Source organism: Ricinus communis, chromosome 6, assembly GCF_019578655.1.
Source record: "Ricinus communis isolate WT05 ecotype wild-type chromosome 6, ASM1957865v1, whole genome shotgun sequence".
In the NCBI taxonomy this organism is placed as follows: domain Eukaryota; kingdom Viridiplantae; phylum Streptophyta; class Magnoliopsida; order Malpighiales; family Euphorbiaceae; genus Ricinus; species Ricinus communis.
Window position 1 is genome coordinate 26187633 of NC_063261.1, and position 21934 is coordinate 26209566.

General features: G+C 27.6%; 1 protein-coding gene across 1 annotated transcript; it reads right to left on the reverse strand.

Moving 5' to 3' along the window:
• Window positions 1-7751: 7751 nt before the first annotated feature.
• LOC8260100 (serine/threonine-protein kinase-like protein CCR2) lies at window positions 7752-10571 on the reverse strand. Its single transcript, XM_002529520.3, has one exon. The coding sequence runs from the start codon at window positions 10322-10324 to the stop codon at window positions 8048-8050; it is 2277 nt and encodes a 758-aa protein (XP_002529566.1). The 5' UTR covers window positions 10325-10571; the 3' UTR covers window positions 7752-8047.
• Window positions 10572-21934: the final 11363 nt, after the last annotated feature.

Sequence of the window (21934 nt, forward strand, 5' to 3'; positions counted from 1 at the left end):
GATGATATTATAAAGCAAAATAAGAGTCGATCCCATAGCAAGGAACAGATTAGAAGCCAACCACACTACAAGAATATGACAGGACATAACCAAAGCATTACAAACTGGGCAGCAAAAATCATTGATTCCCTACTCTTCCTATTAACAACAGACCTTGTTGGAATGTGATCATGCACACAGCAAACACTTTAAAAATTGAAAACAAATAATCTGTCCTTTTAGTTTATTTTTAATGCTATATTCGGTTGAAATCTATTAAAAAATTCATTCTCATTTAAGAAAAAAATATAAAAGAAAAAATAAAATAAAAGTAATATAGTTGAACATAATATTTTGGTGTTATAAGCATATAGATAGACTAATATATAATTTTTTTTAAAAATTCTATCTATTTTGTAGAATTTAGTTTAACGATAAATAATTTCAAATAAATTTGATTATATAATTCTAAATTAACTTTCATTTCATTCAAAGTACATAAATTTTAAATTTACAAATTAATTTTATAAATTTTATGAATTTTAACCAAACATAAGGTAAAAATATCTTCAATAATAACTTTTATGATTTACCACTATATTTATTAAAAAATTATAAATTAGCAGTAGATTTTATCCTAAATTTACAATATAGCTATTAAAAATTTTATATATATGAAATTTTTTCATACATTTGTACTTAAATGTAACAAATTTTTAATGAATTACAAATTTCTTTTAAATATAGTCAATATACTATGTCATCTTCCTCATCATAAAAATCATCATTAAAAAATATTTTTTTAAAATAAATTAAAAATATGAGTATTAACTTTTAAATTTTAAAAAATTTGATTGAGAATTATTAAAAAAATATAAAGTTTGAAATTTAGTTGATAATAAAAAAATAAAAAAATACAATTTCAAATTTCTTAAAATAAATTTGTAATCAAAATAATAGCAATAGTTCACATAACAAATAATTAGTATATATAAAAACTTAGCATTAGAAATAATCAGCTAAATTTGAGATACGTATCTAATTTATTCTTTTGACATATTGTAAAATTATTTCTATTCATATAGAAAGTGGTTTTATTTTATATTTAAAATATTAAAAGTTTTATTATTTGTTATTATTTTATTTTAAATGTAATATAATAGTAATAATTGCGGAAGACAAGTCGATATATTTTCTTCCTTAAATTTTCTGAATGTTTTGTATTTCCTTATCATGTCACAGAATTCCATCCATCACTTATATGCCATATTTTATCTTTTCTGAATTCATCATGGCTCTTAATGAAGGCAAAAAGCATATTTGGGCCCTGAACTTTATCTCTTTTTAGCTTTATACCTCTTAAGTTTAAATCAATATATTTAGACCCTTTAACTTTGCAATGATGCATTCGTGTCCCTAATTAAACAAATGTTTGTGCATGTTTGGCACTTGCTACTCAAGTTGCATGAATCATATTTTAAACAAAATAAGAAAACTAACTCAAAAATCTTTTAGATATTTAATTCCTTCCTTTTTACTTGCGCTGTTCTTTGCTTTCGATAGCTTCAATTATTTTCTTCAAATTTTTCATTCTGATTCAATTCAATTTGAGTCGATTATTTTTTTTTAAATTTATATATACACTAGTTTATTCATTATTAGTTATAATGTTCTATTATAATTTTATTTTCATCGCTTGTAATTGTAATGTTCATTACGGATACATTTAATGTTCATGTAATGTCGTTATAATATTTAGCACTTTTATTTTTCTTAATAGTCGATACTCAAAACTGTTGATGATTTATTGTGATTGTATGTGAAATCTTTTAATAAAGCTTATGATCTATATAACGATTATGCATTCAGAATGAGTTTTGGTGTAAGAAAGAGTAAGGAAAAGTATAGGGCATATGGAAAATTACTAACAATGAAAAGATTATTTTGTTCAAATACTAGATTGAAAGAAAATATAGAGAAAGAAATAAAAGATAATTAATATCTATGGAAGAAAAACGACTAATATTCATTAGTTAAATGAAAAATGTTTATCATGCAAAATTGTAATGTTAATTGTATGAAACATATATTAGTTGCATGAGTAACAATTAAACAAATGTACACATAAACATACAGTTTAACAATCACCACTTCATTATCTATAATTAAAATATATCCAATATGCATTTGATTAAATGTAAAATATTCATCATCAATAATTAAAATATACACCATATATAAATATGATACTGATGTATACAATATAAATATATATATATATATATATATAATAAATTGTAATGTATATAAAAATAAATCAATATTCACATTATTCAAATAAGTATAATTATATTTTCAAATTAGTATTCAAGAAAACTTATCAGTATTCATTTATTAAAAATAAAATGTTCAATTTTCACAAATAATTTATTGAATTATATTTGCACACACACTCACAGTGCTAGTTAAACAAGCCAATTATTAACCACGAAATATTTTATGTGTGCAAGAAAATAAACCTTTGCATTTATAAATTACAAAACATTTATTAATTAAAATGTATATCAAATTTGGGTATTGATGTTCATATAGTATTTTTTTTTAATAATAATGCTAGCATATTATTAACAATAAATTTAGTAATGCAGTAAAACGAAGTATAAAATACACTAAAAATAGAAAATAATAAATACAGTAATAAATTATTAGTAATAATATAATACAAAATAAATAGTTAGGATTAGTAAATAATATAATAATTTATCTATTTTGCAATAAATTTAAATTTATGGTTTTAATTTGCTTTTACTTTTTTTTTTTTAGCCAATTAGGTATTTAATAACATAAACTATTAATTGATTTTCAATTATATCGGTCCGATTTTATGATTTATAAACACATGTTTAATTTTATAATTTATCAAAATTTACATATATCAATGCTAAATATATGACACATCATATTTCCAAGTCCATGACATAACAATTGATTCCGTTTTGCATTGCAAAACCTAAAGTTTTTCTATAATTAAGTAATGAACTTTATATGAGTAATAGAACTATCTCTTTTGCTCTAAAAGAAACAAAATTTGAATATAAAGGGTGATGCTAGATATAAAATCAAATAAAATCCAAAGCCCCACGTCTCACATAACAATGATAAAAATAGCTCATTTGAGCCCCACGTCACAAATTTCTAATCTATCCTATTCATAAAATAAGAAAAGAAACGAAATAAACAAACAAACAAACAACAAAGCATATATGCAAAACCCTATTCATTGGATAACAACAACAAACATTAATAGCAACAAATTGTACAAATACAATTAAGAGGCATAAAGTTATGAATTCAGATAGTGACTAACAATCGTTTGGACTCCATTAAATTCATAGTACTCTAAAGTTACTATGCTTTGAACGGAGGAAAAGTTAATTTAGCGTTTTATATAATTAAATTTATAGGAGATTGATCATTGTAAAATTAAATTCTAATAAAATAGATATGATTTTTAAATAGATTTCATATTAATAAATTAATACTTCTATAACACCAAAATATTTATTTCAATTTTATTATTTATATTTTATTTTTTATCGCATATTTTTTTTTGCTAAAATAAAATAAATTCTCATGTGGGTTTCAATCAAATATAGTATTAATTAAGAGCTAAATTGGATATGATTTTGCAATTTCTTTTCTTTTTAATTAACTTTGTGATACAATCTTAGTAAGGTAACAACTAATTTATTTTATGAAGGTTTAAAAGGTGAATAGCTCTGCTGGTACTAAAATTTTGGTTTATGTTTCTAATTAGTATTAATGCTTTAATTTATATTTTTTGTACCAAAACTTTAGTTCACATTATAGGCAACGATAGTCATTGAAAATCCATTCAATTTTTTATGATATGGAGAGTAGAGCTCCACATCAGCGTTCCACTCACCGTTCACGTCATATCTGGTTTTGGCTAAATTGCTCTATTTGTACTAAAATTCTGCAACTTATATCTAAATGATACTGATTTTTTAATTTTTTTTAGTACCACACCTATAATTTCTATTTCAATTAATAATATCTATTGGGATTCTGGTGATTTTTTACTGATTTAATTAATTAGTATCACGTTTAGGTGAATTTTTGATTACCACGTTAGCAAAAAATATCAAAATTTCAAAGGGTACTAATATCACCGAAAGTGGAAAGTAATATCAGCGTAATTCGTTTTAAATAGCGGCTTAAGGAATAGTGTTTGAAGATTGTATTAATATTAGTTTTTTATCGCTATTTTGAATGGGTATTTATAAGAAAATTGCTAATTATTTATATGGCGTGGTCCCAAAGATCAATGAGAATATGGATTCCTATTTTATCGCTGTATGGAATAATGATTTGCCTGTGGAATATGTTAGTGGGCTAGGCGGATTATTAAATATTAGTAAGTTTTAAACTCATATGATAATTTATCTTTATATAAAACTTCATCAGATACCATTAATTAAAATAAAAATAATAAATGTGATATTAAAAACACAAATTGAAGAATCGGTATTTAGCGAAAGAAACGGTGAAGATGAAGATAATTACTTGTATAAGATTAGTAATTTCATATACAAATATTATGGCCCTTGTGAATGTTAATATCAAACCCTCTGCGTATAAATTTTATGTCAATAATCCCTCCATTAATAGCATTAAAAATTGAAAGGAATAAAGTTGTTAATAATTAATAAAATAATAAAATTTGATTTAAAGAAAAAAAACAAAAGAATAACATAGAAATAGCATATGAGAAAGTAATTAGAAATGAGGAACATGAGCTATTATAAAGTCAATTTGTTTAAAACATCTTGTATAAACATATAATATTAGTATTATAATTAAATGAAATTTAAATATAATTAAAAGACTATGGAATAAATTAATAAAATATATCAATAATTATAGATAATATATTATTTTGAAAAACAAAAAAGACTAAATATAACGACCAGTCATTTCGTGGGTACTGATAGGAATCATTTCTGAAAAAAACTGTTAAGACTTAATAATGATTTCATATGATCATCCACACTTGTCCACAACCATGATGGATTGGACTTCACTGTCATAATGTTTTTCTTTTCTTAAATTTATTTATTTATTTGAGTAGTACTTAATCAACGCAGGATTCATCCTATTCCATCCACAATATGTTCTGATTAAGTTTAAATTTCATTCCCTTAAATAAGAGCTATGTATAATATATATATATATATATATAATTTTTTTTTTCTTTTTGGTTAATATATTATAATGCTTACCTTATAAAATGGATTCCAAGAGTTAAAATTTGACAACTTAATAATCTATGTATAATTTTGTATGTTACTTAGTTTCTAGGAGGGTTATTTTGTTCAATTTGTATTCTTTATTCAAGTTGGTTCTTTGGCTATATTAATAAAATTATTGGGTTATAAAAAAATTTGGAATATATGAAACTAGGAATTTAGGATTTGTAGAGGGGAAAGTCCAAATTATAATAGGCTCTTTAGCATGGCAATGTTTTGGTGGAAGAGAATTAAGATGAAAGAAATATGGATGGAATGAGAATGGGTGGCAAGGTATGTTTAGTGGTAAAAAATTTCTTTTGTTCTTATTTTTTAATTTTCAAAGCAAATAAAAGCTATTTAATTTTATAAAAAATTTATAAAATATGTTTACTTATTATTGTATAAAAAATTTTATTTTCTATTTAACTAAAATCTTAAGTTTAAAAGGTAAATTTGGAATAAAAAATAAAAATTCTTTATTTTTATTTAAAAACAAGCAACGTATATGTTAAAGTTTATTTTTCAAAGTCTAGTTATAATTCAGAAAATATGCAATTATTTTTAGTTTAAGAAAATAATACAAGTAAAAATAAAATACTATTTCTTGTTTTCATTTGAGAAACTTTTTAAAAATTAAGAATATTATTCCTGGTGAAATAATCCGTATTTTCACTTTTAAATTGATTAGTTAAAATATAAAACTATATGGAAATTAAATTATAAAATTTTATCTTTGATCATTGATTCAAAATTAATGATTGAAATTTTTTATCTAATAAAAGTATCTATTTTTAAATTAAATTAAAATTTTTAATAAAATCTTAACCTTTCTATTTCAAATTAAAGGTCTAAATTACAAACATGATTTATCTTGTTAAACTTAAACATGAAAGAATCTCAATAGAAAAAACTACTAATGTATTGACATAGAATTTTGCGAGAGTACCATTTGTGCCACTCTATTAGTATAAGTCTATTTTTTAATTATAAACAATTAGTCGGTATTATTTTAAATAATTTATTTATTTTATATGTCCTACTAATATAGATTGTTAATGAACTCTTATATAACTTTTAATTATCTATACGAGTCAAAATTATATAAATAAATCTCATAATTACCAAGCATCACTAATTAGATTTTGAAAATAAATAAAAGATTTTAAGAAATAAAAATAATATATTTAATTTTTTAATAACTAAATATTATATACAATTGGCTAATTTAGTATTTAATCATGTTAATAAATTATTAAAATTAAAATAATATTAAATTTTATACATTTATATGATATTATACAGCTATGGGCTTTAGAATGACTCGTTAACTTATAACTAGTAAAAGTTGAACAAGTACTATCCGATGACTATACCAAACTCTCTCTAAACAATAAAACCTCTCTATATCCACACATTTGAAACTAAATAAAATTTATTATTATAAAGAGATTATAACTTAATGGAGGTTGGAGTACTAAACTTTTTCTTTGAACTTAATATTTAATCTTGTAAATGAAATGATATAAAATAGAGATAAAATATATTAATATCTAATCATATTATACAAATAAGATTAATAAAATAAAATAATACTATAGTAAAATAAAACATAATATAACATATATTTGTAAAGTTATATATACAAAAATTACTATATGAAGGAATATTTTCTTAAGATGGGATTTAAAAAATTTATAACTTATTACTGCAGCACGTTTATTTCTATTTATAACTTGTCTAAATTGAAACTGTAATTTTTTATCACTGTGTAAAGATTATCAACGTAGAGAGGTTTTAACATATTCCTTTTAATAACAAATAACACTATAGCGATACACCATTCCCTCGCTAAAAGGTGAAAAGTAAAAAAACTAATTCTTATAATGATAATGGCCATAATACTCATAGGAGGGAGAGCTTTAAAGTTGTCACCACAAGTTATGTAAAAGTTCTACATTGTGTCATGTAAATTGACTGCAGAAATTTGAGAAGATGGTTTAGGAGTGGATTTGAAGTTAATGAGCGTGACTTACATATTATACAACCAAGTCTTGAAAGTGAATTTGAAGTTTGCTACTAGTTGCTAACTTATATGCAGTCCTACATAAAAAGATATCCAAGAAGAACAAAATGCATTTGTCCAGGCAATTCAAAGTTCGGGCTTTTATTTTTCGACTAACATAATTCTCTATGTGCTTCAAAGAATTGTAGTAAAGTGACCCAATGCATTTATGCTCGGGCCAAATGGTTTTCTATGATTCAGACTGGTTTAGATTGAATATAGATGCCTCTAAATCAAAATGAAATCTCTCATAAATATGGTAATCTTTGTTCACTACCATAGCATGAATATGACAGATGAGAATTTTCATCTTTTTCTGCATTTTCTGGATTAAAATTTGACAATTTACAGAACAAGTAGGAGCTTTAGACATTAAGACTGAAAGAAGAATTATCATCTTAAGAAGTGATCTCTCACTGGATATATTAAAAGAAAAATAAAGACCTGCCAACTAACTTTCTAAATGCTACTTACAATATGAGACTAGAAACCAGCAAAGAACTATCAATGTGATAGAATTACTGCAGAAAACTTTGCTATAGTAGTTGCAATATCTTTCACTTTATGAAAAAAGAGTAAAATTAAGGAATTTAAACGAATAAAAAATGCACATGTTTGCAACAAATGTTTTACAGTGGACAAACTCTTGCTCATTGAATTCTTCAGATAGCTTTTAATTCTTGATCGTGTGTATTTATAATGTCAACCCAATCTTCACAATCTGATCCAACATATTTGCCACACTAGACATGCTGGGACGCTGGCTTGGATTTTCCCTCAAAGTAAGCTCCGCTACATCTGCAAGTTTAAGTAGGGGTTCCACATTTCTAGGTAGAGCCACATTCCGATCTATTATGGCAGCTGCTCTTCCCATTCTTAAAAGTGGCAATGCCCACTCAACAATGCTAGGAGGATTATAGTCCCTGTCATAGGCCTTTCTTCCGCTTAATATTTCTAGCAGAACAACACCAAAATTATAGACATCACTCACCATATCCCCATTTACATCCTTGTCATTGCTGCTTAAAAGTCCAAAATCTGCAATTCTTGCCCCCCACTCAGAATCAAGTAATATGTTTGAAGTCTTCACATCCCGATGAACAATGGGCGGCTTAACTTCATTGTGTAGGTATTCAAGTCCTCTTGCAGCCTGCAAAGAGATCTTCAATCTAAAGTTCCAATCAAGAGGAGAGAGCTCCCCATGGAGATGATCGTGAAGTGTGCCATGAGGCATTAGTTCGTATACCAGCAACCTTTCTCCCATTTCAGCACAGTAACCCAATAAGTTGACAATGTTACTATGCCTTATACTGCATAAAATTTCTAGTTCTGCTTCGAATTCTCGACTGTTTGTGTGTATTATGGTTGCAGCATTAGCTCTTTTAACTGCGATTTGCCTACCATCAGGAAGAACAGCCTTGTAAACAAAACCGAAGCTTCCTCTTCCAAGCTCATTGAATTCCTTGAACCCATGTGTTGCATCTTTCAGTTCTGAAAGCCGGAACACTTGAGTCTCTCCAATAGTGGTTATGGAGAGAGGCAGTTGAGGATTGGGATCAGGGTCAGCCTCCACCACTGGCTTGGCTAGACAACAACTGCACCTTTGTTTTCTGCTTTCTTCATCTTTAGCTTTCTGGGGAAAAAGACACCAACCAATTAAAACCAGCAATAAAACTGACACCAAAGAAGGGCCTATGATAATCACTAGTTTCTTTATCTGTTGATCCTGCTGCTTAAACCCTGATGAAGAAGGAAGTCCACAAACATCCCAGCAAGAACTATTTTGACAAAGTGAACAAGCAGTGCATATTCTATCTGCATTCTCACTACACGTACTGGATGGGAAATAGCCTTGGGAACAATTTGTGCCACAAGGCAAGCAAATCTTCAAGTCCTTCCTAACACATAAATTAGTCAATTCCGGTTCATTCAGCAAGCTTGCATTGAATGCAAACTTCCCAGTAGGACATGACCCTAGTGAACAAACTCCAGGACTACATAGCTGCAAAGGAGGGCTATAATCCATAAGGGACTTTCCATGAACATCCCAGCAATCAAGAACTAAGTCAACTTCTCTAACACCACAAGTAGTATAATCTGATGAAGCAATTGCCAGGAAACCAGAACCTTTTGGAACTGACGAAAGATCAACATTCCCCCAACATTCAACCCCATGATTGTCTTCACGGATGCCGCAGAAATGATGTGCACCTGCTGTTATATCCACAAATCTAGTTCCAGAAAGTGGAGCACCATAATCATTAGCATCACCCCAGCATTCTACTTCTCTAGATGCATTTCTAATCCCACAAACTGAATTCCTACTTGAGGCTAAAGTCTCAAAATCACCAAAACTAGCTGGAACTTCCAGATTAGCTGATCTGGGTCCCCAACAAATCACACCACCTTCCTTATTAGTCACACCACAACTAAAACCATCCCCAGAAACAATCCTCCTAAGAATAAGACTATCAACATTTGAATTGCGAAATGAATTAAATGTTTGATTAAATTCCCAACAATTTATATTTCCATATTCTATACTAGAAAAGTAAGATCCTTTAATAGCACAAGCATGATATTTACCAACAGCTATTTGTGAGTAAGAATTGCTTTTGAAACTTGTTGGAACAAGATCTGTACCTGGAGTTAACAAGCTAAAACAAAATGCTTGAGAAGAGTTTGATGTAATGCCACAAAGAAAACCTTCACCGCCAGAGAGAGATGCCATCGGCGGAAGAGAGCTAAAATAAGCTGTTGCCGTTGGAACTGAAGAGTTATCATTTTTATTCCAACATATAATCGCTTGCTTTCCACCAGCATCAATAGCACAAAAGAATCCATTTTGGCCAAATGCAGCTGCTATTGGACCTGATGATCCATATCCAAAGGCAGTAATTGGCAATAACAGAAGCAAAGAAATGAGAAAGAACAGAGGTGAGCCAGAGAGACATGATCTTTGAAGTAGCATGTCTACTGGTTATTGGGTTTTAGTTATTAAGGTTAATTGGATATGAATATGTCTCATAATATTTTGCTGATTTAAAGGTGTTGTTAAGCTGGGTTTCTGCCATTTTTATTTGTGGGAGGAGTGGAGATTCAGACAGTTATAAGTCAAAGAGATGTGTCTGACTCAAGTGCATGTAGTTAACTGTTAAAAAAAAAAAAAAAACTGTAATTTAAAATGACAGGTGCACGCGCCTAGCTGTCTTAGTTCTAAGTTTTTCTAGGATCTGGTAGGGCCAAACAAATACTCCAATTTATAGGTGAAGGCTAAATAAGTCTAATTTTAAATAATTTAAATAAATAGATTTAGAACTTCTATTTAAGAATTAAGTGAATTTATTTTGAAAAAAAATTATAAACGTGAATATCATACTTTTTATTTATATTAAATAAATATTAATTTCTAATATTAAAAATTAAAAATTTTAATTTTTATATATTAAAAATATTTTCTTGTTTTATTGAGAAAATCAAAATTAATAATTATTGTCTCTATTTCACTACTACGATCGACTTTATCAAATTACCATAAGTACTTTTGCAATCATTTTTATAAGTTGTAGTTAAAATCTGGACCTATTTGACCTAAAATAGAAGTTATGGGCTATTTACTAGAATAATTGAAAATATGAGGTACAAATTCGAGGGTTATTTGATCCTTTATCCACTGTTTCTAGTTGTTTACTAATGTTGCTAGCTAGCGTGCGGTTTTTTGTATGGAATGAAGTCCAATTTGACTCCGGATGGCTAGGTTCAATTTCCTTAGTTTTAACCTTTTCCTTTTGGCCTTTTTAGTTGATAGTTGGTATTTTTGAATCAATTTAATATAGTTTTCTTCAGATAAGTTTACGTGAGATGACACTGTGGTAAGCAAACAAATAGTCTAAAAGAAAATTTTAACAAATAGTCTAAAAGAAAATTTTAACAATGACTTGTTCATTCTTTTTAATGAAATTATATGTAAAAAATAATCTAAATTGAGTGAATTCATCACCACTCTTTAAAATTTCACTATCACTATCTGGGATATACTACTACCACTTGAAATCACCTTATTTATAATGAAAGATGATTTTGGACTAAAATAATCGAACAGATAAAAAAAAAAGAGCGAAATTGAGCCAAGCTATAAGTTCACGGGCCAAATTGGACACTTAAAACTAAAAGATTATATATGTAATTGTTGACATATTCAAATCAATAAGTTCATGGGCCATTTTGAAGGAAATAGATTAAAATCTAAACCTTATATGTTTCAGCCAGGTCATTTAATAATTGACTTGTTAACTTAATGGTAGGTAGCTTACGTATTTTATCCAAATTAGTCAAGTAACTAGGACAATATATAGCTAGTTATTGACATTGACATCTAATTCCATTACTAATTCATTGCGCTTGACTTCAAACATTTCATCAAATTCATTTTAGTATTTTAGAGATCTTTTTGAAGTGAAATAGAAATTATAAGGATCTAAACTCCCAATCTTCACTGTGAAATTATACACTTGGTGGCCACTAAAACAAGCCTCTTTTGCTGAGTCAATGACTTGAGTGCTTAATTTCTTTTAGAATTCCAGCAGATGGCAAAAGCATTTGCTATTGAAAAATGCAAGTATGGAGTTTAAGTTTTTACTTTTGTATTATGTGAATATTTATGCAAAATGGCTCATTAGTCGTTGCATGAGTTTTAAAAAAAAGTGAAATAATTTGGAAAACCAAAACTTCAAAAGATTTGAGATTGAGCCTGCCTGCCAAGGTCCAAAAAATGTATAAGAAAGGGCTAATCTTATTGATATAATAATACTTGCAAGAAGTTAGAAATGTTGTTTATAGATCTTGAGCATGGGAATTGGTGCACATTGTCTTTGTACTGGAGTGTACTTGGTTTGGTCCTATTTGTAAAATGGTGTAATATTCATCAGGAAAACCCTAGATAAACACAAGAACGCCATGAACAAACAAAGATGGAGATTAAGCAAAGAGGAAGAGACAGACATGATCACATTCTGAGTAGAACCAGGCTGTATTATGTATCCAGGGGAGATGACGCAGGCTAGTGTAGGTCCACAGAAGTCTGTTTCTTTTGTCTATATGTCTCCTAACCCTAATTTGCACATTAATGAATTTTGCTATAGATCATCACTGATATATATATATATATATTGTTCTTGATGATTTTCTGTATCTTCTATGTATTAGTAGATTTTATGCCACAACTGTTGCCAGACAAGATTTAATCATGGACTAGTACCATTATATTAATGCCTCCAAACCAGCAGCATCAAGAATTGTCTTTCTGAATTAAGTTTCATAATTTAGAGTAATTAATTTATATTTCTAAAAGTTTTGTCAAATTTCAGAAGGTATTTTGAAAAAATAAAAAATAGAAGGAAAAGAAAAAAAAACAGAACATGGGTTTGTGCATACACATGCTCCCTAACCTCCAATTTCTCTCTCATGGGATTGCCATCAAAAAATCCAAAATTGTTTATTAAAAATCTTAAGAGAATTTATTGACCAAAACAATAATATCTTAAAGAAAAAATTACATAATTAACAATAATGAATTCATCGTTCCATGTCCTGTGTTGAAGTAATTTTAAAAATAATAATAGATAAAGATATGAGACAAAAAAATATTTTATTTTTTATTTTTTCTTTTACAATAAAAAATATATTTTTTTATTTGCTTTAAATATGCACGTACCATTAAATTTAATATATTGATACTGTGAGCGAGTTAAAATCCATTTCTTTTAACTAAATATTAAATAATTTATATTATTATTGTTTCTTTTCGAAAAATTTATCATTTTTGTTTTCAGCATTAATGCATTTTAAAAAGATATGAAAAAGATTAATTAAAAAAATCAATGATATAAATACAATTAGTTGACTAAATTGGTTATTAGTACTTTCGTACTACTGTGGGAACAAACGTAGCTGAATGATATTTAATTTAGGTGAAGGTTTTTTTATGGTTAAATCATTGTAGTGCATCAGATCATATAGAGAATATAATAAACTTAGTCAATGGGGACATAAGGCACATTCTTTGGAATTACTGCATAATTAATTAACAAGTTTTAATTCAATATTTGGTTCCTATTCCTCTTGCACATGATCCTTGGAGCATTTCAAGGAGGGATTTTGTAAGTATAATATCTCTCTTTGATTTTCTTTTTTCAGTTAGTGAGAGTTTAACATAATAATTAGATAGATTAAATTATATGACATAATATATTGCCAAGCACCTGTATTTGTATAAATTAGTTAATTAATACATGATATTTCACAATCTATCTATTAGACATCTCTATTTATTAAATTACACTCAAAATCTCGAAAATAGTGGAATATTATCCAAGGAACAAGTCTTTTATTGAATCGTCTCTTTATCTTCTATTTCTAGGTGCATTAATGGTGGTCGAGTAATGTTGTTGTTTAGTAGTTATAAACTCTCTTTTCATATTCGTTATGGCATCAAGAAGCAACAATAGTTTGAGTTCACAGTCTATTAAAACAGATATTCTAAATTGGTCAGCATGCATGTTGGAGCTAGCTGATGATAAAGAAAAAGCGGCAAGTGCCACTAATGTAGCTCTGATTGGTAAGATCTTGGGTGAAAAAACTTATGGCAACAGTTTAGTTAAGGCGATTATGTCCAATGTGTGGTCTACATCAGACGGTTTTGAGGTACAACGACTCCCCATAAATCAACTTTTTTTCAGATTCAAAAATGAGAGGGATAAGAGAAGGATGCACAAGGGTTCTTCCTGGAGCATTCAGAGGAATCTAATTATTTTAAAGGAGTGGGATTCGACAAAGCCAATTGAAGACATTGAGTTCAAGAAGGAAGTTTGTTGAGTGCATGTTTGGGACCTCCCTTTACTCCAGATGACTAAACAAAATGCTAAATTCATAGGCTCAAAGATTCTTTTCAGGATTAGTAGAGGTGGATTATACTCTAGACAATATAACAGAGTAGAACTCATATATGAGGATAAAAGTCTAGATAGATGTGGACAAATCGATCCTATAAGGTTTCATGAATAGGAAGGAAGGCATGAAGAAGTGGGTGTATTTTTAGTATAAAGGCTCTCCTTAATATGCTAAAGTGCGAAATGTTAGAGTATGCTACGACAAACTGCTTGCATATATATCAAAACTAACGAACCATTAGATGAGATCTTAAAGTCGAGAAGAATATATGGCCCGTGGATTTGTACTGATGCATTTACACATAGGAAGGTTTTCCATGGTAAGCTATAGGCAGATCAAAAGAAATGGTTGAGCAAGATGAGCCGTGTATGGCTTCAGAGAATTCATCTAAGTGTGGGCTGGGTAAGGAGCTCACTCTATACCAGTCACATCATTTGGAAGCTCTAGGCTTTAGAAAAGAGTTGCAAGAGGTAGAGGAGCAAGCGAGATTGCTGAAGGTTTTAAATATGTTAGGAAGGCTAAGAATGGTGTCTCCAATTAGGGTTACCCTAAAAGTTGTAGGGGTAAGACATGAAAGTAAGGTAGAAGGAGAAGAAAAATAGGAATCGAAAAGGAGAACATGTTTGGAAAGAAAAATGGATGATGAACCAGGAGAAGTAAGGGAGATGTAGATGGGGATCCCCTACAAAAGCAAAACAAACAAAATGATGGTAGACAAAGCCTAAATACACAAGAGATCCTAAGCCCACATCATAACCTCTTAACTAGAATACCAAAAAAAAAAAAAAGCAGCTCAATGAGACATACTCAAACACCAAAGCCCACTAAAAAATATAAACTTAAGACGATGGCCCGTGAACCTATTCATTTTCTATCCTAGTCAAATACCATTAACTGTCAACCCTATAACAAGAGTGAAGTTAAGGAAATTTTCAAACTGGATACTGAATTCTAAAGAATTCCGAATGAAGCTGGTAGACAACGAGAGAAAGCCAAAGGTGGTGAACAAATTCTTAATGAAGATCCTAATACTGCTCATGTCGTGGTGCTGACTAAAGTCCACTTTTCTAGCCATGAGTATTGTCGCCTGGAATTGCCAAGGGCTTGGGCAACCTCTGGTAATTCAAGCCCTCAAGAGGCTTATCGAAAAACATACCCCGTTTGTTGTATTCTTGATGGAGACGAAACAACAAAGTGATGTGCTAGAAGGATAAAAGAAGATTAGGGTTTAATGAAGCATATTTTATGAACATGATAGGCCATTCATGCATTTTGGCTTTATGGTGGAAGAGTGTTTGAAAAGTGTAGGTTTAGGGCTCATTAAAGAATTTTATTAATATTATGTGTTAAGGATGAGATTATATGGCACTTTACAGAGGTATATGGGTCTCTGTTAGCCTAGGGGGAGGAGGAGGTTTGGAGGCAAATCGAGCATCTTAATGTCAGTGAAGGAGTACCATGGTTGGCACTTGGAGATTTCAATTACTGTAGTAGAGTGGAGGGAGAAGAAGAGAATGAGACAGGTAATTTAGAATCAATTGGTGGCTTTCAATAGGTTTATGAATAACTGTTGATTCCTAAATTTGGAGTACAAAGAGAAGTATACCTGGACTAATCAAATGAAAAATGAAGATAATGTAAGGGCTAGATTGGATCGTGGATTAGAATTGTAGCATGAGGGAATTTTAAGTTTGCACAAGTACTCCATGAAAGCTTAATACCATCTAACCATAGGTCACTAATAGTATGAACGCTAATGTACATAGAGCTAAAAGGCATCTTAAATTCTAGTCTAGATGGGCAGAGGTTCTAGAATGTAAGCAAGTGATAAGGAAGCATGGTTGAATGATGAAGGAGGTAATACCACAAGGCCCATTGTTGAGAAATTGCAAAAGTGCAGGGCTAAGCTTACTCAATAGCATGCGAGGGAGTATGGTAATTTAGCTACGAATCCAATAGTCGCAAACTTAGATTGATTTATGTCATGGCGAGGAGTATACATATGAAGATAAAGATTGAGAGGCTAGCCTACTATGGCAATTCAAAGAGGCCCAATCGTAGGAGGAGATGTTTTGGCACCATAAATCCATATTAAACTGGTTGAAATATGGAGATCAAAACTCAAAGTTTTTTCATTTATCTATGATTCAATGGAGGCAGTATAATCAGATCTCGAGAATCAAATCGAAGCAAGGTAGGTGGATAAAAGGGAATAAAAAGATTAAGAGAGTTATACTATCACATACATTCTTCTCAATATGTATCATATCAAGATTATGTCGAATAAGATTAAACTCCTAGTATGATGAAGCGAAAAAAATTATTTTTCTTTTTCCATCCATCAGACATATTAACTAATTTTCCATCCATACCTGTTATAGTCACTTCACCATTTAACTATGCTAAGGCAACAGATCTAGTAGTAGGAGTTAGAGTTGGTCTTCTTGCCATCAAAATTATTTATATCATGCTTGAAAGGATGATTCAAAGGCAAAGAACGACGATGACCCCATAAAACAATACTTACCACCCTTATTTAACAACTTTGAACAAGTATTAAAACTACAAGATGGACATGCATATCTACTTTTTATGTTCCACCCTGATAGCATGCCATAACAAAGAAAATCATTAATAGTCCATATTAAAGCAACATGCAAATTAAAGGTACTTTTTGTATGAGCATCAAATGTCGCTATTCCATTAGTCCATAAATCATTCAACTCATCAATCAAAGGTTGCATTAAAATATCTATAGTGTCTCTGGGTGACTCGGGTCCAGGTATGAGCATAGATAATATGAATGAAGGTTGTTTCATATAAAACCATAAAGGCAAATTATATACAATTAAAACAACTGGACATGTGCTGTGAACAACATTCATTGCCTGAAATGGATTAAACCCATCACTAGCTAACCCAAGCCTGATGTTACGAGGATCTTTTGAGAAATTCTTGTAACGAGCATGAAAATCTTTTCATGCATGAAAATCTACAAGATGCCTTAAATATACATCATCCTTGCATTCATCAAAATACCATCTCATCAAGGATGCTGTTTTGAAGGACATGTCTTAGCTTTAATAGAAACCATCGTAATATCTTTTTTGCCTTCTTTTTTCTCTTCCTCTTTGATGTAGATGATCCGACATCATAAGGCTTTTCATTTGTCCATCTAGAAGCACCAGAAATTGAACATACTTAGCCATTTGCCTTTTCCTTCTGAAATAGCATACAGAAATTAGGACAAACATAGATCTTCTCATAACCAATACCTAATTTATCCATTATTTTTTTAATCTCATAAGAACTTTTTGGCAATTTGTCTCCCTCTGGTAATGTTTTCCTCAATGTATTAAGTAGCTCTTTAAAAGAATGATTGCTCCATCCACCCATACATTTCTTATGAAATAGATCTAATATAAATGAGGGTTTATTTTATTGATTACATCCACTAAAAAGTTCATCATCATTTTCTTTTAAGAATTGATAAAACTTTTTAACTTCATCATTTAACTCTCTAGGATTATCCCAATTATTGTACTCATCCATGAAGTTAACATGCTTCCCACCATCTCTTATTTCTCCAATGTGAGCATAACCTACTACTATTTCTTTTATGAATTGTCTAACATTCAAATTAGATTGTGCCATATCATATTGAAAATGACCTGGTTGGGTAGATTCCATATCTCTCTGGGTAGATTCTGTATTTGTCAATAGAGACTCCTTATGAAAATACCAATATGTATAGCTTGGAGAAAATCCATGCTCAAATAAATGACATGTGACAATGTGTAGGGCATATTGAAATGTATTAACACATAGACATGCAATTTTTCCATTAACGAAAGAAAATGCTAAAAAATTAGCTATTCCTTGCAAATATCTAGAACTTATCTTATTTTGCTCGTGTATCTAAGTTTTATCCATTGCTTATATGAAAAAAATAGAAAAAAATCACTTATTAGATTATTGAATAACAAACATATAACAAAAACTTTATAATTGAATATTGTTTTAATTAGAAATTAAAAGAAGAAACAGAACATATATTTAAGTAGCCTTGTAAATAGTGATAAACAATTTTTGTGTGATAGTTAATCTTTATAATACATGCTCTACAGGTCTTTGTGAGATTACCTCATAGTAAACTTATCGTTACTATGATTCGGTTCATACACTTGCGAATACTAAGTTTGAGACATTGTATGTAAAATATAAAGTGTTAGTTCAATGTTACATATATTGGTTTTTTTTTTTAAATATATTGTTTAAAATTACATTCAAAATCATCTGGTTGTTAAATTCATAACAAAATGATACCAGACTGTTTATACAATAATTTGAATACCAAATTTCATAAATGATATAGCAATGGAAACTTGTAATATATGTAGATGTGGGACTACTAAGAAAAGAATATTCTTAAGAATATATGCACATTTTTATGTCATGTCAGATAATTTTAAATTTTTAAATTCTGTAACAGTATTGTTCCAACCTTATTTTTTTTATTTCAGATTTATAAAAATAAATTTATATAAATTTATATTATTTATGTTATATTCTAAATTATTTATTTATTTTTATTTTATTTTGATATTATTTTGTTATATCAACTTATTAATTTTTTTCTCAAGTTAATATATTTTTATCTTCAATTTATTAGCTATTTATTTATTTTTTGATGGCTTGATGACTTGGCTTTAATCTTAATGATATATAAAAATTTAAAAATTGATATTTAACCAGACTGTGATTATTATTTTAATTAAAAAATAAAATCTAAGAAATTAACAATGCAAACTTCCATTTAAATTTTATCAATAGTGTTTTTACCAAAAAAATAATCTTCTAATACTTCTAATTAATTTTTTAATTGCTATATTAATAAAATTACAATGAATTTATATATTTTACCAATACAAATTTCTATGGCTAATTACTTTTTTCTTATAGTGAAGAATTTCTTTTAAGTGAAAAGTATAAATATATATCGATTACATTTTATCCTAATTTTCTTATCATTAGGATTCTAAAAATCTCAATCTTTCAATATTTGGTTATGTATCAATTTTTATTAATTTGACTCCAACTGTTTATTTTCAATATCAATTGTGTCTTATGTAAAAATAAAAGTATAAAACAATAAATATATATAAAATCAAATAAAAACTAATATTGTGATTATTTAATCTTGATTTATTTAATTAAATACTAAATGTATATGTGCATATATTTAATTTAAAAATTAAATATTATAGTCGACTATTTTATAATTAATATATTTGATACATTAAAAATTTATTCAATATTAAAACTATTAATTTGTTAAATTTATAAATAATAAAATTATGAAATAGTATAAAATCAATGTATTCAAAGAAAATGAGAAAAAAAATTAAAAATGATTACATTATTACATAATTAAAATTATCAGAACAAATGCAAGTTTAACCCAATAGGTGATTTCTAAGAAACAAATCACGATAAAAGAGTTGCTAGCTTTTTTCCTGGACCATTGATAATTGAATTTGATTTGCCTGTTCATCTCATAACTTTCTTTGCAACTTTTAAATTTTTTTTATTTCTTGTAAAACACAAAATTTACTATTTTTCATAAGAATTATAACAACAGCCACTAGAAAATGATATATAACAATTAATAATTATAGAGTTTTCTCAAATTTATTAATTATTTAATAATAGAATTACTAATTATGCAATAAGAGACGGAGTTACTTCTATAAGAATTTAATAATTAATAAAATTATTATTTTGTTAAATATTAAATATAAAAGGATTGATAGTTAAATAATATTCAGACTTGAAAATATTATGGTAATCTTAAAATGACAGATCTTATTAAAATTTAATAGCAGACTTTTTCGAGATAATTAAATTATTAAATATTGTGTTAATTATAGAGGAAGTCTCACTATTTCTATTTTAAAAAAATAATTACAAATTTATTTTTTTCAAAATTATCCACTATTGTTTTCAATAGTACTCGTTCTTCACCTTTTTCATATTTTCGTTTTTTCAAAATTAATTTTAAATACTTTACAGATATATAACGTATGTAATATTTTAGTAAACATATACCGCTTGTTATTAAAAAAAAATTTGAGTTAAATTCTGTTTCATTTTAAAAAAATTTCAGATACAAAAAATATATTATTATTTGGCAAACATAAACCTTTTGTTGTTCAGTTTTTTTGAGTTTACATTTATTTTCTTTGAAAAAAGTTGAGATACCTAACGTATACTTAATTATATTATTTTTGGTTAAATATATACCTTTTACTATTATTTATTTTTATTTTATTAATGTTTTACATTCTTTTTAGCTTTTTAAAATATGTGCAAATATTGTAAATATTGATTAAATTATTTATTTAAATTTTAATATTGAAAGAAATTGATATTTCATATTATTAGTATTTAAACATAAATATATTTAAGAATCAACATGTATTTTATTTAGTTTATGTGAAAAATATACCAGACATATACTCTTTTTTTTAATATACACTCAATATATTATTTTTTTACTTTGTAGTAATTTATCTCATTTTTCAGATATGATATTCTCAACACATCTCCAAATCTTTAAATCAGAAAATTACCTTTTAAATTTATTTATTTATCAATAATATCACAAAATCAAACAAAATGCGATAATATTTTATAAAAATTAATGTGTTTTAGATTTTTTATTTGTTAAAAGTATACTAAACATATACATTTTTTCTTCAAAATATATCTAACATGTACATTTTCATTTAAAAAACTAAATCATGTATTTTTATAAATAAAATTTCATTTTAAGATGTTTTTTAAATAAAATCCTATTTGGGTAGTCAAGAACTTTTACAGGCATTTTATAGTTATTTTATATTTTTGTAGAATTTAAAAAAGAAACTCTTAAGTATATTAGAGTTACAATTAAGTCTTATAATCAAAATAATAAAATCTTAAGATAATTATACATTGCATGATTGATATATATTCTAATAATCTAATATTAATAAATTTGCATTACTCAAATATCATCGACATAGTATTATGGTAGATAATATTTTTCAATAAATTCTTTTTAAAATATTACATATGAAACAAGCAAATAATATATAGATGATGAAATAAATATAAATAGATGGTGGATTAAATCTGTCATAGAGTTGCTGAGGGCAAAAATCACATACACTATAGAGGATATCTAGTGCACTATATTAGAGTATATGCAAATTTAAAGTATATATTAGCCGTTTATCCACGCATTATATGACTATTTTCATTATTTTAAATATAAATAATAATATAAAATAATTTTACAAACAAAATGTAATAGAATTCTCAATTTATCACATTTTAAAAAATAAATGATAATTTAAAATATCTTAAGTGTCTTTTAAAAAAAAATCTAAAAAATTTTAAGATTTAATTAATGTAATAATATAAAAATATTTATTAATTTAATTTTAATTATACATAAAATTGCTACAAGGAGTGTGAGGATTTTGGTGCAATACAGTAGTGAAAGGTGAAGCTTGGTTAACTAGGATGAAGAGTAACAGCAGGTCTAGGGCTAAGCTCAATTGGCAAGATCCTCAAGTGGGTGCAGTTA

Coding starts and splice junctions, on each gene's coding strand:
- LOC8260100 (XM_002529520.3), bottom strand. CDS start 10,324: ATGCTACTTCAAAGATCATGTCTCTCTGGCTCACCTCTGTTCTTTCTC.